The sequence below is a fragment of the Rattus norvegicus genome, chromosome 9 (genome assembly GCF_036323735.1).
Source record: "Rattus norvegicus strain BN/NHsdMcwi chromosome 9, GRCr8, whole genome shotgun sequence".
NCBI classification, from domain to species: domain Eukaryota; kingdom Metazoa; phylum Chordata; class Mammalia; order Rodentia; family Muridae; genus Rattus; species Rattus norvegicus.
This window is the reverse complement of record NC_086027.1, coordinates 93,600,548-93,621,741: the sequence shown is the minus strand read 5'-3', so window position 1 is coordinate 93,621,741 and position 21,194 is coordinate 93,600,548. Positions and strand designations below refer to the sequence as shown.

Genomic DNA, 21,194 nt, shown 5'->3' with positions numbered 1-21,194 from the left:
GTGCCTACCATCTCTGATATAATTATAATCTGTAAATAAAACTATGTGTGGGGTTGGGGATTTAGCTCAGTGGTAGAGCGCTTGCCTAGCAAGAGCAAGGCCCTGGGTTCGGTCCCCAGCTCCGGAAAAAAAAAAAGAAAAAAGAGGAAAAAACAAAAGAAAACTATGTGTAATAAGAGGGGCCCTTGGGTTGCTCATTCAGTTCTCACTCATTTCCCCTAGTAAGGCAACTTTCCACAGTGCCAAATCAGTAACACTAAGAACTACATTTCCCAGACTCCTTTGCTTTTAAGGGTCCCAGTAGGCAGTTAGGTTCCACCAATTACAGGCGAATATGTAACATACAGACGTTGGAAGGAGGTAGAAGACATCATGTTGCTGTTTCTCCTGGCCGACAAAGTTGACAAGATGTGAGCGTCCAGTGCCTACAGCTACTTGGCCCATGTGACCTCCACAGTCCATGGCTGCTGGGTCTGTCCTTGATGCCAATCAGCAGGATCCCTGACTTCCGTTTCCTCTAGCCTATCCAGTGACTTCATAACCACGTGATTCCTGTACTTTGTGCTTTGTCTGCAGTAAGGCAGACTCATCTGGGTTTAGAGTTAAAGGCACTAACTGATCTTACTGAGGCACAACAGAGAAGTCTGCAGCACTTTCAAAATCAAATCAAGGCAACGGTTTTGAGTTTAATATAAGTCCCCAGTCCTAACTAACACACCCATTAAGCCTGGAGTTACTCCGAAGAGCTGAATTTTTGTTTAAGCCAGCCCCTCCTTTTTAAGCCAGCAGCTTCTTCTGGCAGCATAGCCAAGGGTACAGTCTGCTCCGCAGGTCTCTGTTGTGGAGCCCGTAGACCAGAGGGTTGAAACATTGCGCAAAAGCGAAGATACCAAAAAGCACCAGATTTAAAGCAAAGAAAAACACCCCGCACCGTTTTCCCAAACCTACAAAGATCAGGGTGGGTATCACGTGTAAGCTTATCTGCAGTAGATGAACAAGGACAGTTCTCCGGGCCTTGACGTTTGACCTGTTAAAATGGCCAGCCCGCTTCCCTTCTCGGTATATCAGGCAGTAACTCACAAGAATGACGGATAAAGGAAAGGCGAGGGAAAACATGCCGATGACTCTGGCAGGCGTCCCATTCAAAATCACGGGACAGAGCGGGGCAGACTGGAAAACAGAAGCTGGCGGAGGGCTTGTACCCTCTATGAGGAATAAACCAGCATTCTTGAGTATAACCGTGGTCCACGTCCCAGCTAGAATCCTGTACTTAGCAGAATCCACCAAGGATGGAGACCTCAGCGGATAACAAATACCGAGGTAAGTATTCAGAGCCATCAGGGTCAGAGTGAGGAGGATCCCTTCTCCCACACTTAGCTGTGCCCCAAATACCAGCCAGCACAGCAGGAGGGGGCTGTTGGCTAGGAAGGCCCGCATTCCTTGGAAGACAACCCCCAGGCCACAGTAGGAGGAGACACAAAGCGAGTGATGGCAGAGGAGGACCAGCCGCACCTCTTCCCTCAGCTGCAGACTCTGTGACACCGTTGCGATAATGACAACGGTGATCGATGTGGCGACTGAGAAAGCCACCACGTACACAGAGGCCTTCACGGTTGCCTCTAGCCTCAGCCAGTCAGATATGTTGCAATGCTCAGAAGATGAGTTCATGGTCTTCCGGGCTGGCTTGGCTCCTGGAAGAGAGAAAGATCGAAATGGGTGACTCTGCCTGAAGCTCCTTGTGTGCTTTCCGGCTCTGATCTGTGTTCGGGCACAAGGACTAGACAGTGCCCTCTGCAAGGGGACAATGACGTTAGATGGCATCGTGCAGGTTTCCCTTTAATTAGGGAAGGGGCATCTGGGTGAGCCATGAAAAGGAAGGTGGAAGATGTATCAGCCTGAGTAATCAAATGGCTCGAGTTTGGGCCAAGATCTAATGTGGAGAGCTAATGCCTGTGTGTCCTTTTCCATCAGGAGCACGAGGTCAAATGGTTTGTTAGCCGTGTGTTAAAATAGTATGTACAAAGGTCCAAGGCCAGGGTTAAGGTCATGGTGGGAGGAAGGTAAGCAACGCCAGGGCCTTCACTTGTTTGTTGGTCCCCAAGACACGAGGAGGCGAACAGTGGTGGACTGTGGTCACAGGTAACACTGACTGAGTGCTCTCTAGGAAGCAAACTATTCTCATAGTATTCTCTCCATTCCCCGGTGGGTGTTTCATGGCTCATCAAGTGGCTTTATCATGCATCTTTTCCAGGTGAGGAAACGAAGCTTAGGAAAGCTTAAAGCTTGAGAGCCCCTCAGAGGCCTATGCGCTTTAGGCTTGGTACCCCAGGATGTCCCTCTTAGGAGATGGTGGAACCCACGAGGCCCGGGGCTGTGACTGGAGCTTGGTTAGCAGAGCGCTCACCTAGCATGTACAAAGCCCTAGGTTTGATCCCAGCACCGCACATGCACCGGGGCTCGCCATCGCCAGCTAAAGAGCTACATTCTCTGTATTTGATCCTACTTGCCACCCTTCGTTTTGCCTAGAATCCCAGCCAGCCCTCCGGGATGCCTCCATCCTACTCAGCAGGCCTTCCCGTCCCTGCCTGGGGTATCCCATGTTGGGCACACACCTGCTCCATATGAGCCAGGCAGTCAGCCATGATCAGGGCGCTAGCCAAGTGTGTTCCAAGACTCCAAGCCCAGTCACTGTACACTCCATAGAATGAGATTCTCAAGAATGGTTCTTGGATGGAGTTGCAGCTGCCGTCAAGGTTGAGCTGCCCATCTCCCCACCCCTGATCCAAACTAGCTTCTGGGAAACTGCTGTTGGTGAGACCAAGTGGTGGCAGGTTTCTTCACTTGTCTGATACATTTAGTGCATGAATCAACACGACGAACTGTTCTGTCGCTGTTCCCAGCCAGCCTTGAGTGAGCACAGACGCAAGACAATGCCTAACCCTCAATGGTGCAGGGGACAGATGGCAAAACAGTCACCGGGCCAACTGAAACTTCTTGTTCAAAGACTGGTGCTGATTCCAGCTTAATCAAATAATGAGGCACCGAAGACACCGTGTGCAGCTTTATTTATTTACTCAATCAGTAAGAAAGTCAGGGGCAGCGTGGGAAACCAAAGCAAACTGCTCTGATTGGCTGGCTGCGGGCAGTCAGAGAACGGTTCTGGGCTTGAAGGAAAGTTTGAATCAAGCCTCTCAGGGGTTATGTCTAGAGTGAAGCAGGGCAGGAGGGTGGGCAAGGCAGGAAGAACAATGCAGATTCCAACTAAAACAGCCGGAGCTGAGGTAAAGTAACACCTACAACTTCCAGACGCTAATGTGCCTCCATTTTATAAGCAAGGAGACACTCGTGAGTAAAATAAAACACAGTACATGTCTGAGGTGCAGACCAGATAAAGATGAGGCAGACGGGCAGCCCAGCAAAGTGGGAACAGGCCATGTGGATGCCGCCACCAGAGCAAGTGACTGAGCACACTTTATGAGATTGGAGCTGGGAATTTGCAGAAGGAAGGAAGGAAGTCTTTATTGCTCTTACTGTGAGACTCTGGGAAGATCAGCCATTTCCCCTGCCTTGATTTGCATGCCTTCTCTGAAGTGCATTTGCACACCAAGAGCTCTGGCAACCAGGCCCAAATAATCAGCTTCATCGATTCGCCTGCTTAGTGGCAGCTCCTAGGGCCTTGTCCTTTTCCTGAAAAAGACACCTGCTGCCTTCCAGCCCACAGCTTCAGTTTTGAAATAAGCCTTTGGAGCTAAAAGACGTGAGTAAATTCTTTTTGGCTACAAATTCCCTGACAAAATCAGAAGCAGCCACTGTTATACCAAAAAAAAAAAAAAAAAAAAAAAAAAAAAAAAAAAAAAGGTCCCACAGAACATCTGGCCAGAGATGTCTGTCTGTCTAGACTATATAAAGAACGGAAGGGACTGGAGAGATGGCACAGTGGTTAAGAGCACTGACTGCTCTTCTAGAGGTCCTGAGTTCAAATCCCAGCATCACAATCATCTATAATGGGGTCCGATGCCGTCTTCTGCTGTGTCTGAAGACAGCGACAGTGTATTCATATAAATAAAATAATCTTTTAAAAAAAACTGAAAGACTGTGTAGCTTAGTTGGTAGAGCTGAGTCTGCTGGGTAAGCACCAAGTCCTGGGCTCCATCCCTGTGCTATATAAAACCCTCTCGACATGTAATTGTAACCCCAGCGCCTAGGAAATGAAGGCAGGAAGATCTTATGCTCAAGGTTGTCCTCAGCCATACAGTAAGTTGGAAGCCAATCTGGGTTACATAAAATTCTGCCTCAAAAAAAAGTAAATAAATATATCTTCAAGTGACCCCTAAGTCAGCATTACTGCTGAGATGCCTGTGTCTCTGTGTTTACTGATCCGTGATTTGAGATGGCTAAGTTAAGGCACTGACTGGAGAAGGAGCATCCTAGGGATGTGACTCAGAGCCTCTGTCCTGGTACAGAGCAAATAGCACCCTCAACCTAGGTGCCATTCAAGTAAGGCATAGATAAAGAGATCTGTGCAGCAGGATTCAAAGGGTATGCCAGGGAACTGGAGTAGATGACACAGGTCCTTCCTTCCACAGTTGGCAGCCACTGCCTTGTTCTCCTCACAGGCCCTGGGCATTGAGCTGAGAGGATTTCCCGCTCCTTGGACCTCTGAACAGAAGCTAGTTCCCATTGGATAATGGGCTTCAGATGAAACCCAGGGTAAAGACTAGACTGGAGAGGGGCTGAGTGGTTAAGAGCACTAGCTGCTTTTCTAGAGGCCATTCAATTCAATGGGGTTGCTGGGAAGTCCCTCACAACCATCTCTAATGGGATCCGATGCCCTCTTCTGGTATGTCTGAAGACAGCTACGGTGTACTCATATAGTACATAACTAAATAATTCTTTTTAAAAAATGAAAGACAAGACTAGAAAGAAGAAAGGGGCAATGCCATGTACAAAACACTGTAGCCAATGATACCCCACTGAAACACTGTAGCTGATGATACCCTGCCTATTGTTTCCTATGAGGCAGCTCTGGGAAGCACTAGCTCCCCAATCCACACAGCAAACCTGTTATGCTAATATGATCCTTGCTCATATTTCTTTAAAAAGAGAAGGAAGAAGAAAAGCAGGCTGAGGGTAGTCAGGTCCCGACAGTGATTTTAGGATTTGCAGGTGACAGTGTAACTCTAGGACCTACTCCAGCACCTGGTGCCCCACAGCACAGGCAATGGCATTTAACAGATTTGAAGTGCGCCCCTCACACACTGTCACTTCATTTTCCCAACAGACTGCCGGGACCGAGACCAGTGGGACTCCAGTCCCCTGTCAGGAGAGATGCTGTGCTGATGTAAAGGAGACTTGATGTCTGACAGGGAAGGGAGCTTTTAACTCAGCCCCTTCTGGTTTCTGAGACCATGGGTTACTGTGACTTCTTTAGTTTTGGTTTTCTGGTTTGTTTGTTTGTTTGTTTGTTGTTCCTTTTTGTTTTTCTCAAAATGTCACTGTAGTTCATTATATGCCTAGAAAGAAAAACTGAGGGCCAACGAGATGGCTTCTTGGGTAAAAGCGCTCATTGACAAGCCTTGTAATGTGAGTTCAAGCCACAGACCCACACAGAAGAGGGAGAGAACAGGTTCCTGAAAGCTTCCCTTTGACCTCCACATGTATGTGGCAGCACAAGTGCACAAGCATCTACACACACACACATACACACACACATACACCACACACACACACACACACACACACACACACACACACAAAATAAATACAATTTTAAAAAATGCTGAGTGTCTGAGTAGGTATTGTACCCTGGTTTACACTCCTCCACAATTCATATATTGAATCCTCCAGTGCCTGGTCCAATCTGGATGCAGTCTTTGATTCTTTCAAGAACAGGTGACTAGGACATGAAGAGAGTCCAGGGGTGCCCCCATTGGGAGAAATAAGCATATAAAGAGATAGGAAGAAGGTAGCCATCTGCAAGCCAAGGAGAGCAGACTCAGAGGACACCAGCCCTGAGGCCCTTCCATCTAGCAGGAGACGTGATGTGGGGGTCGGGTTGTTAGCAACAATGTAGCTTCCACCTATCTGTAGAGAGTGGCTTCCCAAGGTTGGTTAGCCTTCTAGAATTCAGGCAACCAAGAGGGCTCAGTGGGTGAGGGAGCTTGCCATCAAAGCCAGAAGACTTGAGTTCAATCCCAGGACCAACATGGCGGAAGGAGAGAACTGACTCTTCCAAGTTGTCCTTTGACCTCTACATTTGTACTATGGCATACCTACACTTAGTAAATAAACAAATGTCTACCTCCTGGAACCTACACGTGGGGAGTCCTGAAGACACAAACACTGTGAACTCTGAGAGAAAGGGTTGGGGGGCTTTCTTTAAGAGCAGTTGGACAGTGCCTGCCACCAAGGTTAGGACCAGTATCTGACTCATCACCAGGGAGAGCCCATGTGCAGAGGAGCTAGGACAGAAGTGATTCTCCTTGCTCAAATCTTTTGGCAGAAGACCAATGAAGAGAATGGATCCTTCTAGAATGATTCCTGGAATCTTCTTCCATAGTCAGCATGCCCCTTCCCTTTAAGTATATCTCTCTGGTTCTACACTTTCTTCCTTCTTTGGTCTCTGTCTTGCTTTGTGTTTTTGTTTGTTTTGTTTTGTTTGTTCTTTGAGACAGTGTTTGCTGTACCGCACAGGCTAGCCTTGAACTTGCATCCATCCTCCCACCTGACTCTTGAGAGCTGGGAATCCAAGCAAGTACTATCACACAGGGCTTGAAAATCACTCCTGGTACAATCACAGCACTCAGGGGGCTGAGCCAAGAGGACAGAGGAGAGTTCAAGGACAGTCTAAAGTGTACAAGTGAGTCCTGGTTTGTAATGGAAAAAAATAAAAAGTCATTCATCCCACCATGAAGCTTCTGTCTTGCAGGAAACAGGAGGGGAGGGAGGGAGCTAGCATTTGCTAAGCACCAAACATTAGCTGGAGACAGCTCATAGAGTAGCATGAGGTCCAAGTGTATTTAAAAAAGAAAAATTACATTCCCTCACAAGCATCTCCCCAGGCATGTGCCCTTTCTCATGAACACCACCTTCTCTTCTGATCAGAATTTTGTTCGATCTGTGACTCTAGAAGGGTCTGGTCAGCTCTGAAAATCTCAGAGCTGAGACACCGCTTCCAGTAGAAATCAAAATGACACGTCCAGTGCCGGGTCAGTCAAGAGACACCTTACCTTACGGACAGAGATCCTTTCCACCGATCCAGCCACCAGTAAGTGTGTTTTCCGGGAAGAGGTATTAGAAACGGCAGGAATCCTAGGAAGAACTCCCAGTGGCCAGGGCCTCACAGTTGGATCCAAGTTCCCTGAACCATCAGACCCAGGAGACCTTCCACAGGTCTGCAGCCAATGTCACGCAGAGGCATCTAAGAACGCACAGAACACTCCTCACCTTCTGTCCAAGGAAGTGGCAGACCGAGCCCCTCCTTCACTTAACTTCTGCATTCCTGTCCCTCTGATGATGTACACGGCCTCTGTGTCCTTTCCAGGCTCCAGACACACTCCGTGGTGTATAAAGAACAAGAAAGGTGTCCCTGGGGAAGGCTGAAATGACTTCCCCACAAGGGAACTACAATGGAGATGTTGTAACAGGGGCAAGAGAAAGGCAGTTCTGGCTTCTGTAAAACATGGCCAGTACTTCTCTCTTGCCAACACCTCTGCTAGAAACCCACCAGCATTTGTTAGCAGCTTTCCCTCAGAGGCATGGCCTTTCTCTCTGAAGTTGTTCAAGTAACATGTTGTCCAAAACAATGTAAAATATAGATAATAAGCATTTTTTTAAAGAAAAAGATCCACCCTCCCCCAAGTCCCCATTTGACAATGAACACCGAAGGCAGGTGACATAACTTCCTGTGGTGTTTGCCTGCTTGCTAGCTTTTAGATAAGCATGTGACTGTCTCAGCATCCTTCGCATCCACCAGTGAACACACAGGGGTCTTGCTATAATTTTCCCATCCCATTTCCAGTAAAGGATATGGTATGGAGACATTATTTGTTTGGGGGACCAGAATGAACTAGACCTAAGCCAATCTATAAATTATGTAAAAAAAAATACATGATTAACCAGCTCCAGTGATGTGTTTCTATAATCCTAGGAGACTGAGCAAGAGTGCAAGGAATCATGGAGTTAGCCTGGTCTAGTTGGCAAGAGGTGCATGTGTCATAGGTTGTTCGGGTTGGACTCTGTGGCTCCCGGGGCACCGTGTGCCTTTCAGTTCCTGAAACGGGGGCATTCCCTCACGCAGTGATGCATTCAGGCCACCTCTGTGTTTCTCCGTCATCATGGTTTGAATAGGTATGACTAATAGGTTTGAATGCTTGGCCCATAGAAAGTGACACTGTTAGGAGGTGTGGCCTGGTTTGAGTGGGTGTGGCCTTGTTGGAGGAAGTGTGTCACTGTTGGGGGGCAGAGATCTCCCATGCTCTAGCTATGCCCAGTGTAGCACAGAGACTCTCCTTGCCACCTGCATATCAAGATGTAGAACTCTCAGCTCTACCTCCAGCACCAGGTCTGCCTGCACACTGCTGTTTCCCACCATGATGATAATGGCCAGAACCTCTGAAACTGTAAGCCAGACCCTCTTAGATGTTTTCTTTTATAAGCGTTGACATGGTCATGGTATCTCTTTACAGCAATACAACCCAAACTAAGACATTTGTGTTCCTTAGAAGTCAATGAAGCATAGACCGAATGACAGGACAATTGGTCTCAGACCCTAATTCTGTGTGCTCTGTATAGCTTGCAAATGCCATTGTATCTTAGCAACTATCATGGTATTCGTCCTCTCTGCTGGCATTATATTTTGTTCCTGATAAGGGTATAAAGAGTCTGATTACTTGCAATAAACGTGTCAGAGCCTCATTCTTGCTGTAACTCCTCCAACCTGTGCCTGGTCAAAATTTATTTCTCATTGGCCATATCGGGCAACCTTGACCTGGTAAATAAGCACTGGTGCTTATACAAAAGGATCTTAAATTCAAGGTCAGCCTGACCTAAGCTGTACAATGGGATTCTGACTCAAATAAGAAAGGGGAAGAGTGGGGTTGGGGATTTAGCTCAGTGGTAGAGCGCTTGCCTAGGAAGCGCAAGGCCCTGGGTTCGGTCCCCAGCTCCAAAAAAAAGAACCAAAAAAAAAAAAAAAAAAAAGAAAGGGAAAGAGTGGTGGTGCTGGCACAAGCCTTTAATCCCAGCACTCAGAAGGCAAAGGCAGGCAGATCTCTGAGTTCAAGGCCAGCCTGGTCTACAGAAAGAGAGTTCCAGGGCAGCCAGAGCTACACAGAGAAAACCCTGTCTCAATACACACACACACACACACACACACACACACACACACACACACACACACACACATACACATACACACGAAGAGGAAAAAGAAAAGGAGGCTGGGAAAGGGAAGAGGGCAATGACCCTATGGTAGGGAATTTGCTTCGCTTTCATAAAGACTGGGTTTGATCCCAAGTTGAGCAAAACAAGCAAGTACATGATCAAGGTGGTCCAATCAGAGGACTTGCTGGATGAGGAGAGACATGGTTCTAGGTCTGGAAAAGGCTGTCCTCAACACTATTGGTCAGCATCTTGACAACACAGAAGAACTAGCTTTAGGTGGTGAGGGGGAGAGGAACAGAGGGAGAGAGAGGGGAAAAAAGATGGGATTAAGACCTTGAGAAGCTTTCTGGAGGGGGCTGGAGAGATGGCTCCATGATTAAGAACACTGCTGTTCTAGGGGACTCACATTTGATTTCTAATGCCTCCATGACAGTTAGCAACAGTATGCTATTCTAGTTCCAGGGTATTCAGCTCCCTCTTCTGGTCTTCTCAGGTACTGCACATTCATGGTGCACATACATATATGCAGACAAAACACTCATACACATAAAATAAACAGAAAAAAATCTAAAATGAGAGGAAAGAAGGATTTTCTCCAGCTGGGCACAATGGCACATACCTGTAATCTGAGCATCTCAAGAAACTGAAGCAGCAGAATCATCAGCCTGAAGCAAGCCTAAGCCAGTAACAAGACTCTGCCTCAAAAGAAACTGAAACAAAGAGAAACAAAAACAACTTCTGGGGCTGGAAAGATGGCTCAGCAATTAAAAGCCGGTTCTGCTCCTGCAGAAGCCCTCTGTGAGCTGTCTCCAGATGGTTAGCAAGAACAGCTAACATTTGGCACACATACACACACATGCACACATGTGAACCTTCATGCATACTGGGAGAGCTAAAGTTATGTTTTAAGTTTACATTATCATGGTTAAAAGATCTATAAAACAGAAATGCCTCTAACCTGTCAACCCCACTTGCCCAAGGACAGGTGACTTCCTGGAATGCTGGGAGCTGTTGTTCGTGTAAGACAGCAAGCCACATGTTTTCACTTCTGGAAACAAGGTTGGTTGCCCCAACTGCACAGGATGTGGTTGATCCCACGAAGGCAGGAAGTATGTCAGAACGTATGCTTGCCCCCTATTGGCTAAAGGCAGAAAGTGTGTACCCTTGTGGGCTCTGCCTTTATAAGCACCTAGCTAATGTAATTCTTGGCCATTCTGTGGGAACCCTGGCCACTCTCCATCTTCCTGGCCAATAATAAAGCTTGCATGGAATGTGGCTAAAAAAATCGTGGTCGTCATCTTAGTCACATCCTGTCAGGTTAGCAGTAAAAGCTTTGGCACAAAGAAACTACCAAACTACAATGCTCTGATGGGGCATGGGGGGAGGGATGATTTATTGGAGCTCAAACTGCAGGGTAGGTGAAGGGTGGGAGTAGGCAGAAAGAAGAGCAAATGACAGAAAAGCAAGCAGATTTTACATGGCTGTCAGCAGGGTGGGGGTCTGAGTGGATCCAACCCCTCCAGACTGACTGGGAGCTAGGTGCCCCGACCTGAGGTGGTTGACGTTTGTAGGAAGAAGGATTAAGGATGCTTCCTGGCAAACAGAAACCTGCTTTAGGAAACCTGTTTACAGAGAAACAACCTTTCTGTTTCCCTGGCCGATGTCTTTCTGTTTAGGACAAATTGTCACCAGCATTGCCATGCGGGGGTGAGGGAAGAACTTTGGAACTGTCAGTGCAGTTGGCTGATACAAATCAGACTCCATGGTTTTTTTGTTTTTCTGGGGTGGGGATGTTGAGGGGTTAAGATAGAAAAAGAACAATAAGTTGAGTGGGTAGGGAGGCAGGGAGGAGTTGGGAAATGGGAAAGAACATGATCAAAATATATTGTATGAAAACATGTTTAAAAAGAAAGAAGGCAGGGAGGGAGGGAGGGAAGGAGAAAGGAGGAAAGAGAACATAAATAGGGAGATAGGTAAGGGTACTTGCTGCCAACCTTGATGACCTGAATGCCATGTGATAGGAGAGAACCAAGTCCTGAAAGTTATCCTCTGACCTCCACATACGATGACACACATGTGAGCATGCATGAGGCATGCATGTGCGAGCACACGCATGTGCATACACACACACCAGCAATTAATGCAATCTTATAAAGGAAAGAAGATAAGGAGAGAGCTAGGGAGGGAGGGAGGGAGGGAGGAGGGGAGGGAGGCGGGGAGAGAGGAGGGGAGGGAGGAGGGGAGCGAAGGAGAACAGAGAGGGAAGAGAGGGAGAGAAGAGAGGGAGAACAGGGACTGAGCTCCAGAGCTCTTGAAAACTAAGCCCCTCCAGCCTCACTGGCTAGAATGGGCACAGTCTTTTTCTTAGGCAGCCAGGGCAGGAGGAAGGAAGCTACCACATTTGACTAAAACCGAAGTGTCAGCTATGAGGGGGAAAAGAAAACTAGGAACTAAGCCAAACAACTGTGAGAGTTTAGTCTACATCGACCTCACTGCTGTTACCGGGTTCATTTCATGATTATTGATTTACTGACTGCTTTAAAACCAACAACACGAGACTGTTAAAATCCCTTATAAGCAGAGAGAGAGAGAGAGAGAGAGAGAGAGAGAGAGAGAGAGAGAGAGAGAGAAAGAGAGAGAGAGAGAGAGAGAGAAAATGGAGAGAGATATGTGTATATAGCCCTGATAACTTTACCTTCAGTATGTATGTGACTAAGAGACTTGATCCATTTTTAGAGTTAAACAAGGAAGTCCAAAATCATAAAAAAAATAAAAAATAAATTCTTTTGGAAACAAGAGAAAGCCAGGCTCTTGCACCGCCACAGATCAAACATCAGGGGCTTGTTGCTCACTTTGTCTTGGTGGCAGTGAATCAACCTTCAAAAAGACGGTTAGTCAGCCAGGCAGCCGCAGGAAGCTGAGACAGAAGGAGTGGCACAAGTTCAAAGCTAGGCTCAGATAGAGGGTAACAGGCTGAACTGGGCTACAGAGTAAAATTCTGTCAGTAGTAGTGGTGGTGGTGGTGGTGGCGGCGGCGGCGGTGGCGGTGGCGGTGGTGGTGGTGGTGGTAGTAAATAATATGAAGATGAAGATGAAAAACTGGAATAATGAGAAGTGTGTCTTGAGTTTTGAGTCGATTGCCTGATCACGGTGGCTCACACCTTTAGTCCCAGCACTCAGAAGGCAGAGGCAGGCGGGTCTCTGGGAGTTGGAGGCTAGCCTGTTCTACATATGAGTTCCAGGATAGCCAGAGCCACACAGAGAAACCCTGTTTCAAAAAAAACAAAACAAAAGGGGGGGAGTCTCCTAGCTGGGGAGACAAGAGAGCTCTCACCTCTCACTGTCCCTGAAAGAACTGAATCGGCATTGCCAGATTGCGCCCCACAAAACCTGCCGAACAAAACACTGGCAGGATGAAGACAGAGGACTGCCAAACTGCTCATTTGGGTGGAGTTCTACTCCTGGCCGGATAATCTTTGAACTAAAAAATCAGGCCCATGCTAAATGGGATGAAGGTATTTTGGAGAAGGAGACTTAGGTCAGTCTTTGTCCCCCAGGGCTGCTCAGTAACCCCCCCAACCCCACCCCAACACTTTCAGTTTGAAGCAATCAGTAGAAAAAGAGAAGACATTAAGGAAAAGGGGTGTGGTGCTATGCTCAACAGAACTCTGAGCCAAACATGACTTAGGGCTGAGGGAAAGATTTCCTGGGTGCCAAGCCAAACTCCTAAATGGACAGTCTCCAAGGGTGGGGCTTGGGAAGCCCTTTTATTTTATTTTATTTTTTTAAGTCTAGGTATGGTGGCACTTAGATATTTGTTTATTTATTTACTTAATTATATTTTTATGCATATGAGTGTTTTGCCTAGGTATATGTTTGTGCACATATGCACTCCTGGTGCCCAGGGACGCCAGAAGAAACGCATTGGATCCCCTAGAACTGGAGTTACAGATGGTCATGAGCTGCCATGTGGGTACTGGAAATCAAGCCTGGATCCTGTGGAAGAGCAGCCAGTTCTCTTAAACCCTGAGCCATCTCTCCAGCCCGTCAGGATGCTGTTTAAGAATGTGTGTAGTGATATTCGTGCAGATAATGTTTGGGTGAATTTAGGGCATAAGGAAGTGACTCTTCAACTCCAGGTTGGAAAAACCAGGTGCTGGGTGTTAGTTAATACACTGCCAAACCATATCTTCTTCCGTTCTCAAGACTTTCTGACACCAGCCAGGACTAGCACAGGCCAGGGGGAAAGACTTAGTGCAAAATGTTTGGCTGAAAATCAAGGAGAAGCTGGTCTTGCTGACATGGCAAGCAGGCATTCCAACACTCAGTAGTGAGCAAACAGGAAGAATTCATAACTCATGGGAGAATCCTAGGGTTTGGGTCTATTGCACCCACACGTACCTTTGTTGGATGTCTTCATAAAATATGGCCTTGCAAACTTTCTCTTTTCTGATTTACATCTAAATTATGTCAAATTACAACACGGCTTAATAATGTGTAAGTGATGACTTACTTATCAGTCAACCATCTACCCACTCCCAGCCCCAAGTTCTTATATCCATGATCTAAACAACTTGCTGAACACTAAAACTGCTGGTACAGTAAAAATATGATTTGTGAATTTACATGTTCTTCATGAAATGCACCCCCCCAACAATTCCTCCAAAAATCTGAGAATCAATTAAATAAAAATGGTCTTTAGGCTAGGTGTGATGGTGTTTGCCTTTAATCCCAGCACTGAGGAAGCAGAAGTAAGTGGGTTTCTGTAGGTTCAAGGCCAGCCTGGTCTATGACAGCCAAGGCTACATAGGGAAATCTTGTCAAAAATCAAACAAAAATAGAACAAAACAAAATTTGTCAAGGCCTGTGCAGGCCTCATGCACATTGTCCTGGGCCATGTCATCCTGGAGTCCAGAGCTGCCTGACTTTCTTAGTGTGTAGAGACCACTTCTGTTGAGAATGGGAAATGGATCTTCAAGCCCTTCTGGAGATTCTCCAAGAGACCTTCCAGACAATGATTAATTGCTCTCTGTTGCCATCCAACTTGACATAACATCAGGAAGCCAAGGCTGTTGAGCATATGCTGTGGAGAATGGAGCTGATTCTGCAAAGACATAAATTTAATATCAATAGGCCAAATGGCCCTGCTTTGGCCGTGTGCCAGGCGACCCATTTCTGCCTTCATTGTGCACAAGGTATGGGAAGCAATAGAGAAGAGAAAGACTGAAGAATAGAATAGGCAGAAAGCACCTTTCAAAGCTACTCCTACCCAGGTGGTGTTTGGATTGGGACATGGCTGAGGAGGCGGGGAATAAAAACCATCTATGTACCAGACTGTAGGCTCCTGAGACGGTCACACAAGTATCTGCCATTCCCACCTGCTCTTCTGAAGTGGAACCTCTCCATTCTGATCATCAAAAGGTGGGATCCACACACACTCCATCTCTCTTGAATAGGTCAGTGACTGCCTCTACCAAAAGAGAGGTCTGTTGTGTTTTAGAACTTTGCATGGGGATCCCTGAATACCCTTGTAAGTGGTCCAGTGTCCCCAACCCTGGTACCGTGCTTGAGTCATGAGTAGGAGCACCAGCTGACAACTCAGCTGAGCCCCAGCTAGCAGAGAACCATGAAGTGCTTCATCCTTCAGGTCTAACCCTTGACATCTGACTATGCCCACCTAAGACACCACAAGATATAACTAGCCAAGTGAGTCAAATTCCACATAATCTATGATTAATAGTGGGAACAAAAATTAAAACTGAATCAAAAAGGCTGCAGAGATGGTTCAATGGTTAAGAGCACTGGCTGCTCTCTTAAAGGACCAGGGTTCAATTCTGAGCACCCACACAGAGGCTCACAACCATCTGTAACTCCAGCTCCAGGGGAATCTGATGCCCTCTTCTGGCCTCTATGGGCACTGCACTCACATGTACCTATCCACACAGTCATACCCTATAGATATTTACAAAGTAACAGAGGTAAATCTTTAAAAAAAAGCAAAACAAACAAACAAAAAACCTGAATGTTAGAAGTGCGTGTTTTCAAAGGTGGTCAATTCCTTTCCTCCTCCTTAGTCTCTTCCCTGGTCCATGAAGATATTTATCGTCCTCTCGCCAGAAATTACCTCTCTAGGGTAATCTAGACTTTTTTTTTAGATTTCCAACAAAGTAAGAAAACAAAAGAAAAACAAGAAAATGAAAACAACCCAAGAAAAGAAAGAATTAATTAAAATAATTTAATTCATCAAAAATTCAGGGGTTGGGGATTTAGCTCAGCGGTAGAGCGCTTGCCTAGCAAACGCAAGGCCCTGGGTTCGGTCCCCAGCTCCGGAAAAAAAAAGAAAAAAAGAAAAAGAAAAAGGAAAAAATTCAACTAAACCTTCTAGAATTAAAAATCTTGTGGTTATAGGAAGTGAACAATCTGTTGTAGGTTAACCAAGAGTTGATGGTCACTTATATCAAAAAATAAATAGAATTCAGTTAGAATAAGTGTTGCCAAACTTTGAAAGGGAATGAATTAGACTAAACTGGAGGTGCTGAGGAAATGTAATGGTAGAAATATCTAGTAGGCTATTAGGGATAAATATTTATATACATATACATATATATACACATAATGTGTTAAAATCATATGTTTATGAGGCATTTTCTATCTTTTATTTCCCAAGACAATAGTTGTCTTAGTTTTGTTTCCTGTTGTGGTGGCAAGACACCCTGAAACAAGCAATTTTAAGAAAGACAGGGTTTGTTGGGGATTTAGCTCAGTGGTAGAGCGCTTGCCTAGGAAGCGCAAGGCCCTGGGTTCGGTCCCCAGCTCCGAAAAAAAAGAACCAAAAAAAAAAAAGAAAGAAGGAAAGAAAGAAAGACAGGGTTTATTTCACTCATAAGTGTAAGTTATAGTTCTTTACTGTGGAGGAGTCAAGGCACCAGGAAATTGAAGCAGCAAGTCACATCTACTGTCAAGAATAGGGAGCAATGAGCTAATGCATGTGTGCCTGCAGCTAGCTGGATTTCTCTATTTTTATACAGTTCCTGTCTAGGGAATGGTGCCACCCACTGTGGGCAAGTCTTCCCACTTCAATTAGCACAATCAAGATAATCCCTTCCAAAGCCAAGGGTACAGGTCAACCTGATTTAACAATCCTTCATAGTCCCTTCCCTTTACCTGGGAATACTGTCCTACTGTATTAGATAGTTTTTTGTCTGAAGCAGGCTACTTATAAAGAAAAGTAATCATCATCACCACCACCACCATCATCATCATCATCATCATCATCATCATCATCATCATCCTATTCCTCTTTATTGCCAATAAAGTCAGCTTTTCAAGACAATACGAAAGTGAACGCACATCAGTCCAGTAATATTTTATCCCTGCTCCCAATAGGTAACAAGCTGCTTTGTTTGACGTTTACTGGAACTCATGAATCTGTCAGTCCTAAATCTACTTAGACTCACAACATGACCAGACTCATGTGAGACAGAATGTGATTGAGCCTGCCTGGACTGCTCTTTGGCTCCCCCTTCCTCCACGCTCACTCTTTCCTGGCTTGACTCCCTTTAGCCCTGGCACTCTGTTCAGGCATGCAGCTTCCTCATGGAGCTACCCCGAAGCATCTCTAGCCGTATCCATCCTCCATGAAAACACTCTGTCGCCCACACTGCAATCAGCTCCCTACTCTTTGCCAAGGAATCGAGAAGCTGATGTAGTTGGACTTTTTCAGCTGGATAAGGGCCCCTCTCCTTAGCACCTATCAGTAAGAACTATTGGGAATGTCCCAAGAGGCAAGCTTTGTAGCCATCATTTTTACTGTTTCTGTGACAAAATACCCAGCAAAAGAAACTTAGGGAAGGAGAGGATTATTCTGGCCCAGAGTTTCTGGGTATGGAGTCTATCATGGCAGAGAAGGCATCAGGAGCATGAGGTAGCTTGTCATGTCATGAGGTCTGCAGTCAGAAGGCACACAGAGGAAGAATGCTGGTGTTCAACTCATTTTCGCCTTTCTATTCAGTCTGGGACCCAGGCCATGAAATGCTGCAGCCCACATTTAGGATGGATCTCCCTAATTAATCTAATCTAGAAGCTCCCTCACAGGCCTGCCCAGAGGTCTGTCTCCTACGTGGTTAGATTGCCCTTTAAGTGAGCAGTCAACACTGTTTCTCATGGCTTTCAAACAGTCCATGTGTATGTGTGTGTGTTGGGGGAGGTGTTTAAGGAAGAAACAAGACAAGGAAAGTGGTGCTGTTGTCCTTCTAAAGCCCTCTCGACATGCCTCAGTAAAAATATTTGCAGCCAAGTCTGATGGCCTGAGTTTAATTCCTGAGACCCAAATTGTGGAGAGAGAGAACTAATTCCTGCCAAGCTGTCCTCTGGCCTCCACACATGCACCAAGGCACGTTTTGGGGCATGGGATATGAATGTACACAAGCACATGTTACTATAGACAGACAAACACACACACACACACACAAACACACACACACACACACACACACACACACACACACACACACCAGAACACAAATGTCATTTTAAAGCTTTTTCTAAATGTCTTTAAGAACAACAACAACAAAAAAAAAAAAAACAAAACAAACAAAACTTGAAGATACCTCAAAGAAGCTCTGAGCCCTCACTGTCACATGATGTGTCTGTCATTTTGTCGTCTCTGTATTTAACCCATTGTCAGGTTTGTTGGTGTATCTCCATTTCCTTCTCTCTCAGCATGGACATCACAAGGCTAGAGACCTGCCCTGTTTCATTACTGTAATCCCACCATTTAGAGCAGTGCCTGGCTCACGGCAGCATTCTGCGGGCGCAGTTGAACGAGAGCAGAGGATGGTGAGAAAGATGCTGACGCTGGTGCCGATGTAGACGCTGAGAGCAGATGCTATGTGTAGGTACTGTGAACCAGGCACTGTTCCACTACTCGTATCTTTACATATGGTACTTACTCCTCCCAACAATGCAATGAGACAAACGCTATTTTCATTCTAATTTACTCAAAAAAAGACAAACAACAACAACAACAGCAACAAAACCCACAACCTAAAACCAGAAATGTTGGTGAAGTGCCCAAGATCGCACAGCTAGTGAACGGCCAGGCCACGCAAGCTGGAGCCAGGATCATAGCTACTCTATTGCACTGCTCTGCAATGACGGATAAACCCTGGTCCCTTGCAGAGACATCCTTGATGGAGAACAGCGGAGCATAGGCTAGACTGTGTCAGATACATGAGTAGGTACAGACAAAGGGACAGGTCAGTTCAGGACGTAATGAGAACTCTCCTGCTGAGAGGCAGACTGAGGTCAGAGTGTCCTCGACACCCAGGGTCAAGCCCTCCCCTGTCAATCATTAATCAAGAAAATGTCTCGCTGACTTGCCACAGGCAGGTCTGATGGAGGCATATTCTCAATTGGTGTTCCTTCTTCCCAGATGACTCTAGCTTATTCAAGCTGATAAAGTAAAACTAACCAGAACACTTGCCCTCAGTCACTCCATATTATATAAAACAATGGCGTTCCAGGCCGCGCCATGCCCCTCGTGACTTCATTTTACAAGCACCTTTTGACTTGATATTTTAGTATGATAGAGCAGCAGGCTGACTCTGCACCTTGTTGGACACATGATGTAACACTGTCTTTCTGTTACCACCCCCAGTCACAGGTTGATAGATAACCCCTTCCTAAGTGGAAAGGGTGCTACCTTATCAATCCATCAGAGTAGATCGAGCTGATAGGAGCACATAGACATAGTAAAGTCATGTCAGGCAAACAGGCCTAAGCCTACCAGGTACACCAGACTGAAGAAAGGGTGGAACTCCCTACACTTGACTCTGCCACAGCAGTGGCCCCACCAGCCTGTCTCTCACCACAGGGTCACCAAGGACCAACAGGTAAAGAACTCTCAACTCTCCCAAGGGCCTTAGCTCAGCTTAGCTCAGTCCCAACTGCTCGGAGGGTCTATTCAAACTGCCATCCATCCATCTGCCTGTTAATCCACCTGGACGCTACCTCTATGACTTTCATAGCCCACACTTCATTTCTGTAGCCAGACTGGACCAATCAACTCTGAGTCTAAGGCCGGGCCCCACAGCAGTGTGTTTAACCAGATCTCCCCAGGCTCAGTCATCTGACCATTCCTACTCCACTCTCTTTTGCAGATCCATCGGCTTCTGGCTTCCACTGTATCCAGCCTCTTCAAAGTCCCTGAACTCTACTGTGGCTCTTGTAACATCCGTCCATCCGAACAGACGTATTTACAGTGTGATGTGTGATCTGAGAACTGATATTAATAGTTAAGGTTGGAATAAAAGAACCTGTTGCTTGTCTTGGCTGACTATCAGGGTAATCCTTGGCAAACTCCTCCCGACAAAATCAAACATATCTCATGAATGTATTGTTACTGTTAAGTTCTGACACCGTGAAAGGACACAAACGTGTTCGCCTGCTTCTGACTAAGCCACTCACAACATCTGTGATGGTGTTTTAAACAGTCTGAGAACTTAGAGGAAAACACGTGCCTTTCTAGTCCCTGGGATGGAGTCCCTCAAGAAACAGGGCATGGAGGAGCTAACTTCCACACTGAGGAGGCGAAAAGGTGTTTGTCCGGAGCAGCTGTTTTCCACCTGCAATTGGGAGAAGTTGGTTCCCAGAAAAGAAAGTAGAAGAGACAAGCTCAGCAAATACAGCGGGGCAACTTCTTCGGGACTTTGTCCCTTACAGGAACTTTCTGTTCTCTCACTCCCCCTGCTCCTCCTTGCTCCCCATTCCTTTGGACCCGCATTCTAAACGTGACAGGGACGACTCACGGAAATAACTACAAAACAAAACTCACTGCTAAATCGTTTAGATTTACAGAACCAGGCAGGACCCTTTGTTTCTTTTTCAGCTGGAGTCTTGTTCTGTAGCTTGGGCTGGCACTGTGACCAGGGCTGTCCTTGAACTCTGGATCATCCTGTATCAGCATCCCCAAACTCTGTGCCTACAGGCAGGAATGTGCCCTTATATAAGCTAGGTCTCATCATACGCCATTCCCACATACTTCCCTTAGTCCTAAGTTCTATAAATTGCTCTGAAGTTTAACTTGCAGAAAAGTAGTATGTTTGCCTTTTAAAATGCAGGAACTGGGGTGGGGGGGCTGGAGACATAGCTTTGATGTTAAAAGCACTAGCACTGGTTGCTTTTGCAGAGGACCTGTGTTTGCTTCCCAGCATCCACATGGCGTCTCATAATTGTCTATAACTCCAGTTCCAGAGCACCCCATACCTTCTTCTAGCCTGCACAAGCATCATACGCCATGCACACAGTACACAGACATGCGTGTAGGCAAATACTCATATACAAAAAATAAAATAAATCAATCTTAGGAGGAAAAAAGAGACCTTGCCAGGCAGAGGTGGCACACATCTTTAATCCCAGCCCTCAGTAGGCAGAGGCAGGTGGATCTCTTGAGTTTAAGGCCAACCTGGTCTAGAGAGCTAGTTCCAGGACAGCCAGGAATACACATAGAAACCCTGACTGGAAAAAAATAAAAAAGAGAGAGAGAGCTTTTAACTTCAAACACGTTCTCTTTGACTAGTGCTTGGCATCACTTGGCTGTATCTTCTTCAGGTTCTTGGCAAAATGAGAGACTCCCAAGAGACTCCTAGCTTGGAGACTGGTATGTCTTCATGTAACTCCTGTGCTATTTTCAGGACTGTGCCATGATTTCACAGTCAACCACAGCCCCCAAGGTGACAAGAAGAGGACAAGAAGAGGAAGAGCGTTATTTATTGACTTTGAGATGGAATCTTGCTTTGAGCTCTAAGCTG

The 21,194-nt window shown here is 46.2% G+C and overlaps 1 protein-coding gene and 1 long non-coding RNA gene across 3 annotated transcripts; one reads left to right on the top strand and one right to left on the bottom strand.

Moving 5' to 3' along the window:
- Positions 1-777: 777 nt before the first annotated feature.
- Csprs (component of Sp100-rs) lies at positions 778-7,908 on the bottom strand. 2 transcript variants are annotated; one of them, XM_006245490.4, is made up of 2 exons: positions 7,447-7,908; positions 778-1,691 (listed from the first exon to the last, which is right to left on the bottom strand). In XM_006245490.4, the coding sequence occupies exon 2, from the start codon at positions 1,666-1,668 to the stop codon at positions 778-780; it is 891 nt and encodes a 296-aa protein (XP_006245552.1). In that variant the 5' UTR covers positions 1,669-1,691; positions 7,447-7,908. The 2 variants fall into 2 exon arrangements, with proteins under 2 accessions (XP_006245552.1, XP_006245551.1); XM_006245489.4 differs by lacking the exon at positions 7,447-7,908 and adding an exon at positions 7,230-7,438.
- LOC134480599 (uncharacterized) lies at positions 1,187-19,721 on the top strand. Its single transcript, XR_010055043.1, has 2 exons — positions 1,187-1,320; positions 19,545-19,721. It is a non-coding gene; the product is annotated as an uncharacterized LOC134480599 (long non-coding RNA).
- The last annotated feature ends 1,473 nt before the right edge of the window (positions 19,722-21,194 follow it).

Bases quoted from the DNA above. Each gene is read 5' to 3' on its own strand.
- Csprs (XM_006245490.4), bottom strand. From the start codon at position 1,668: ATGAACTCATCTTCTGAGCATTGCAACATATCTGACTGGCTGAGGCTA.